At 39.3% G+C, this 7,231-nt stretch overlaps 1 protein-coding gene across 1 annotated transcript in view; it reads left to right on the top strand.

Annotated features, from left to right (window-relative positions):
• Positions 1-7,231, top strand: part of CACNA1C (calcium voltage-gated channel subunit alpha1 C) — a 413,981-nt gene that overhangs the window by 245,721 nt on the left and 161,029 nt on the right. Inside the window, exons 6-7 of the mRNA XM_057390048.1 lie at positions 5,139-5,300; positions 6,919-7,115. Coding sequence (XP_057246031.1) covers positions 5,139-5,300; positions 6,919-7,115 — 359 coding nt within the window. The remainder of the gene's footprint in view (positions 1-5,138; positions 5,301-6,918; positions 7,116-7,231) is intronic.

Below are 7,231 nucleotides of genomic sequence, written 5' to 3'. Positions count from 1 at the left end.
GGGGTTACTGGAGCCTCTGGAGTGGGTGATCTCCAGAAATCTCTCAAAGAACGACAATGAGAGCATCTTGTAGGAGCTGGGGGAACACCTGGATTGCTCCAAATGTGCAGAGGACAAACCTGGTGCTACAGGGCAGCGCCGGAGAGGGGTTTAAACTGGCGGGGATCCCCTTCATGTGTGATTTAAGCGTATCAGTTGAAGGAAAACCTACCTTTTCCATAATTTAAGGGTATTAGTTGATGGGTAATTGTTCTTTTCTGGTTTAAATGAAAGGGGGAAACCTTTCTGATGCTATTTTATGGGCTTGAGTTAAGGGCAACGCCCCCAATTTCATCATCTTAAGGTTTTAATTGCAAGTGAATCACTGTTTTCCATTGATTTTAAGGGTTTGCGGGGAAAATCCCCTTTGAACATTTGAAATATTTAAATAAAGGAGGAAAGGGTGRAAAAGAGAGAAAAAGGGAATGAAAGTGAGAGGAAGAAGGATGGGAAAAGGGAGAGAAAAAAAGGGTGGGAAACTTGAGAGGAAAAGGGTGGTTAATGTGAGGTAATTGGGCACTCGGGCATTAATTAATTGGGAATATATGAACACCACTGTGCAATGAAGGAAAAATGCTGTCTATTTTGTGAAAAAAATGTGTCAGAATCAGTCCCAGAAAGAAGATTTTTCAAGTCTAAAAGTTCACAGTCTTGGAAAAAAGGCAAGTTGGGTGCTTCTAAGAAATGTCTTACTTTTTATAGGCATGTCTTTCTTGAGARGAATTCTGTATTAGCAAACCTACCATTAATTTCTTTGGATATGTTCCACAATCYAACAATGCCAAGTGCATTTTAGCAGCTGGGTCTTTTTCTTGTGCCATCTTGCTAAACATTGGTTGAAATCCAGAAAAGCTTGTAAGTACACAAGGGGATATGTAGGTAATCCCATTGCTTTAGGTGCAGACACTTACRTGCTCTGAGATAAAGCACATTGTTCTATAACTGCCTGGATCAATGAGAGAGCAACCAKCTCCTCTCATCATCTTCCTGAGACAGAAACACAGCATAATAGCCCTAAAACACCTGCAGCAGCCCTAAAAGTAAATTTCCCATAGCTGTGAGAAGGATCAATGTTACTTGGTAAAAGCTTTTTTCCTTCTTTCTTCCCTAGTCCCTCTTCTTCCCAGTTATATTCTAAAGTTTTGGGTTAATGTGGTCCTCTAGAGGCTAAAAAGGGCTTGACCTRGTATAAAAAGCAATGTTTTTCTCATGTATTAATATTTAAAATGTTTTATCAGTGTAAATAAACGCTAAATTCTGTGAGCCCAGGGAATGGCATTAGTGTGTTTTGCTTGCTGAAACATTTATGGAATCAGTGTCAGCCAACAGAACATTGCCAAGAGGATTTTTTTAAAGGTAAACTGAAGTGCTTTTAAAATAAATACTAGGAATTGTTTAAGATCTTCAATTATTAACAGAAGAAAAGCGTGGGCTAGAAAAGTGCAAACAATCCCTTTCGTTGCACTTTCCCTAATCCCTCTGCAGTTCTCTGTGTCCAGCCTGGAGTGAGCTCCTCAAGGCAGATGCTGCACCTTTGCAGATGTTTGGAGAGAGTCTAGCACATGAACAAGCCRATTTGGAATGCCAAATATTTGAAACCCATTTATTTTTATATTTAATTCTTGGGACTTAAGTTCAAGACCTTATGCTTATGGTTGGCCAGTGATGACATTGCCAGCCTCTTGTAAAAGCCCCRCAGAAACTTGGCTCTGCTGTAGAAAGCAGTTATTGGCATTGCCTCCTTCAAATCCAGAGGCCAGGTCTGCAGTCTGGTCAGGTTACCAGGCACTCTGATTTGATTATCATTATCAGCTGCACAGCCTATTGCTAGGAATGCAAGCCTTACCTCCACCAGTGAGAAAAAAATGATAAAGATGTACAATAGTATGAACATTCAAGTGGGATGATACCTATGAATTACATCATGCAMAGATTAAGAGTATCCATGACTTGGGAGAGAGAAATCATTCTATCATAAGCTGAACTCTCTTTTCTTCCTCAGTGCAGAGAAMAAGCCTGCAAAGGTGTGTAGAATTCTCACCATTGGTTAGAAAAATCGTTGTGATTGTTTATAAGGGAGTGACTCTCCTTGATTTACTCTGATCAGAAATGCATCTGCACCTCTCAGATTTTAGAAGACAGATTTGATGTGTTTTGAAGCGTGTGATATTTTTGTTGGAAAAGTGACTCTGTTYCACCTTACCCATGTCTCTTCCCCAGTCCTTTAATCCCTCTTCATCCACTCTYCCTGTTCCCCCTTTGCCAGTACAGTGAGTTTTCTGACTGTCTGGGCTTGGTTCCTCATACCATTCCTTGCAACAGCTTTTCGTGTTGCAAATGACTGCATGACTGAGAACAAAGCAATTTGCAGATAGCAGCTGTATTGCAGCAATAAACTCAACAACAATGTGGAGAGCCTTGTGACGTGCATGGATCTTTTGCCTTTCYACAAGTAGCATTCATTATGTCTGGACATATTTCTAAAGTCACTGCATTATTAGGTTTTTTTTTTKKKTTTTTTTGGTTTTTTTAAAAAACTTTCAGAAACTCTCTGAATACTTTGATGTTAACGTGTTTAAGTTTGCTAAGTATTTGAATCATCTGGATGCACAAACAGGCTGCCCTAAAGGGATACTGCACAGCACACACATCAATTCATGCTAACAGTATTCAGTATTTTATGTGCTCTTCAAAGTTGGCTTATTATTCTCAAGAAGCTTTTCACTAATTAAGCTGTCTGAAGGTCCTGTACATCTTCTGGTGGTACACGTTCCCCTTGACCATCTAAATATCTTATAGTCTTAAGTTTATGGTGCAAATCTTTAGTTTCACAAGTACTACTTTTGTTAGCACAAAAGGCATTGGTTTGTGGAGGTACTATCTTCTCTGGACATCTGTGGTAGGCTGAAGTGCTTTCATGGCATGGGTGTTAATGAAGCTGTTTTTAAAATGAGAGAGCTTTTTTGTTCATCTTTTGTCTGTCTGCAGTACCCTCTCAAGAGTAATGGGTATAACGTGCAATGAACATTAAATTAATTAATAGTAATAATAAAGGGTAAATTACATAAAACCTAGTATTAGGACTCTTAACCTCATAGGCTTGGCTACGTTTTGAAATAACAAGTCTCCTAAAATAATTTGCTTTTGTGTAGATTTATATGMACCTACAAGTATTTCAATCTGCAAAGTTTGCGGTGTCTTTTTTTCCAAGTTTGTAGCCATCTGTAGCCTTTTAACATTCTTGTATTGTTGTATGTTGTTTGGTAGAAGGTGAGGTATTGTTTTAATTTTCTGGGGAAGGTAATATTCCTGACCAATGTAAAGAGTTAGAACAATGGTGATGTTGACTGCACTACATTTTCTGTACATATTTAGAATTAGTAGACTGAATGACATGGGCATTAGAGGAAAAGGTTGACTGCCTCATGTAAGCACAGCAATTTTTTTTATTTCTCTGGAGACATTGCTTCTTGAGAAAAGCACACCAAGAAAACTGAGCAAGCAGAGTGGCCCACTCTTATATAGGATGTCTTGATCCTCTTAGTAATGTGGTTCATATAAGAATCTCTTTGTGAAAGCCAGAATGTTTTATGCTGAATGTTGCTGCCTTTGGATATATGTCCTTTGCATAGATAACTGATAATAGATATCTGAACCACCTGTAGGCATCTGAAAAGATGTTCTGACATTTGAGAGATGTTAGAATCCAGCTTGTATTTGCTAACAGGCAGTGAGTGATGTTGTTGGCCAGGCAGCTGATGCTACATTGGATTGCTTCTGCTGTGTTCCATCATGGCTGTGGAGCAAAGGCAGTCTCAGCCTTAGCTGTGAACTGACAAGTGGAATGCCTACAAGGGAAAGTGCCTGWCAAGAGATGTGTCATCCTCATTAGAAAGTATTAAAATTAGTTTAAAAAAAAGGAAGAAAAAAAGAAAGTCTAAGATCTTAGATGATAGATTTTAAAAGTTATTAGTTATCACAAGCTCTCTTGGCAGATGTATAACAGACATTTACAACTCATGAATCACATTTTTCGAAAATCACAGCTAATACCAACTTCTCTGAGGAGATGACAGCATTTGCAGGAGACATTAATGACTTCTGGCTCTCAGTCATTGCCAAATCATGAGCTTGTAATTGTTCTGATCTGGCTATTTGTAGACTGTAGAGTTCTAGAGGTCTCTCAGTACTTCCATCATTAATAACTTGCTAGTGACAATGGTTGCTATCATTGCTATCAGCTATGACTTTAAGATCTTTGTAAATGCAAATCCTTACTAAAGGCTTATGAGGCCTTTATTATTCTGGTTTTACAAAATGCGGAAGGAAGCAGAGGGAAGCACATGAATCTGTATCTCAAGTCAAGTGTATCTAGGGGTGCAGCTGCTTAGTGATTTAGACAATTTGACTACAAGTCACCTTCCTTGGACTGTTCCAGGAATGTTTGGCTTGCTCGTGATTAGGACCTTTAACAGTCTCATATCTTAACAGTCTTATAATAATATATTTCTCATACCCATTTCTAGGCAATCTCTGTTATAAAAGGTAATCTCTAAATCTTGGGACAAAACCAGCACTGCTGGTGTTGACTCTCCTTCTGTTGAGACTGAAATTAAATGAGGTGGATGTGGAGCACAGCGAGATCCTAAGTTAGCTGGGAGCTCTAACTCAGTTTGGGTTCTTGAGCAGCTCAGGCTCTGCCTGGGACTGGCTTGATCTGTGGGAAAAGCCAGCATCAGAGTATGGACATGGCATCTGTTTGCTACCTCTCCCCATGCTCTGTAGTACAGCTCTATGCTCCCCAGCATTTGCCCTCTTATGGTTCTTGTCCCTCTTCAGGTCTGGTTGTTCTTTGGYTTTCCTATGCTTTCACTCTCCTCAATACTGTGTGTGGAACATCTTAGGCCTTCTTTTTCAAGAATAAAAACAGTCAATATATTCCCTCCTCAGGGTGGGGGCATTAATGTAATCTTTACATCATCACGAAAATGAGTTCAGGTGGTGGGGATGAAATAAAACTGAAAAACTACTGTGCAATTTATAGCCTCTCTGAATTTTGTTCTCTTGCTGATAAGTGCTTCCTTCTGTTCTCTCTGCAGGTCTCCAGGTGGTTTTAAATTCAATTATCAAGGCCATGGTCCCTCTGTTGCATATTGCCCTGCTGGTGCTGTTTGTCATTATTATCTATGCCATCATTGGACTGGAGTTATTCATGGGGAAGATGCATAAGACCTGCTACCATGTGCAAGGGGGACTGATAGGTAAGGGGAACACACACATACATGCAAAAATTTCCAGAGGGAGACTTTTTCCATATGTAATAGAGCACTTCCTCTAGCATGGGAGACAGGTGGGTGTTRCTCACTGCTTGGGTAAGTTTTAGGGTTTCACAGTCTCAGCACTGCAAACTGAACTAAYGGGAGATGGCATCACAGAAATGAACCACTTATATATTTTATTATTAATCTCATACACAAATGCATCTTTGTTTTAAACCAGTATSATTGTAAAGGAATTTATAATTCAGAGCAGTAGCTATTTTTTTAATCACAGGCTGTGACTGTGGTTAGAAGTGCAACCAGAAAGAAAAGAAATTATATTAATGGGAAGAAACTTTTTGCATCAAATCCATCAGGAAAGAACTTTCAAATTATTTGAAGAAATAAATATTCACAATTCAAAATAATTCAATTGCACTGTCAGTCATCTAACCATATGTTCATTTTTATTTGATTTATTGATCTTGAGCAGTAGCTRTTTCTTATGTGGTGGTGGGTGCTAATGCTAGGACCTAGTTCAACTCATAAGTAAGAAAATATTGTACAGAAAATTGTTTCAGAAGTTCTGTATTTTCTGCTTTTATAATATTGGCAGATTTCATTTTCTGGAAATGATGCTAGAATTATAATGAACMGTCACTCTGGTTTGCATCTTTAAAGTGGGTGTATTTTTCTCCATTCTGTCTGGAAGCATTAACGTTATAGTATCTAATTCTGATATGATTATTTCTGTCATTTTTTCGTGATCAGAATGTGATTACAACTTTTTGAAAATTGCATTGTTTACCATATAAGATGAGAAACAAACATAATTACCCACTCCCCTACACATACATGCATACCTGCATCTGTTAAAAATGTAGCACTAAGATCTGAAATCTGTATGTTTAAAAAAAAATATGTTGCAGAAGTTTTTGTGCTTGTAAGAATGTTTTCTGTAGCTTTTTTTCCATACCAAAGCATTTAGTTTGGTTCGCTGTATAGGTTCTCATGTCTTTGAAAAYACCTGTACAGAATAAAGGGTGGGTAATCAAGCAGCACTTAGTTTCTGAGTGCCACTGGGCTACTGATAAAATGCCACACATCATCTAAATGCCAAAAGAGCAGGGTTCCAGACACTCTGCTGTAATTCAGCAGTGGCCCAGTGCCACATCAACCTGTCTCCAGAGCACTGAAGCCTGTCTGCTGCAGGGGCTCAGCCTCCTCCAGCAGTGCCAGTCAGTGCTGCAATTCCAAGATTAACCCAGATGCCAGGTGACTGCGGTAGGAAAATGCTGGTCATGACACGCAGCCTAATGAAACATGATAGGCTTGATCTAATGTTCCCTGTCATGTTGAAAGGCATGATTTCTTCTTCACAGGAGGCTATGCTTTGAAAAAAAAAGGTCTGTCTTAGTTTTGACTATAAAATTTGACAGCTTGGCTATTATTTTTTACAATAAAAAAGCAAAGTGTGACAGTGAGCAGTTGCTCATGTATTCCTGAGAAATCTGTCAGACTTAGTACAAAATATATTTGTTAAAATCAGATATCCTTCACTTGCTTATAAGTGGGTCAAATAGTTTTCTTCACCTGTTTTTTCCCCCTTCTCTCCTTTAAGATACACCTGCGGAAGATGAACCCTCTCCGTGTGCTCCCCAGTCTGCCCATGGGCGGCAGTGTCAGAAYGGCACCGAGTGCAAGGCGGGCTGGGAGGGACCTAAGCACGGCATTACCAACTTTGACAATTTTGCTTTTGCCATGCTCACGGTGTTTCAGTGCATCACCATGGAGGGCTGGACAGATGTGCTGTACTGGGTACGTATCCGAAAATGACAAGCTGAGAGTCCTTCTCATGCTCACAGCTATGTTGAAACTTGGGGGCTTTAGCTTTTTTGCTTGTTCTCTAGATGAATGCATGGCTGCTAGCATGG

Source organism: Malurus melanocephalus, unplaced genomic scaffold (assembly GCF_030028575.1).
Source record: "Malurus melanocephalus ecotype Western Australia unplaced genomic scaffold, MMel_1.1 scaffold_22, whole genome shotgun sequence".
NCBI lineage: Eukaryota > Metazoa > Chordata > Aves > Passeriformes > Maluridae > Malurus > Malurus melanocephalus.
This window is presented reverse-complemented; position numbering and strand designations above follow the sequence as displayed.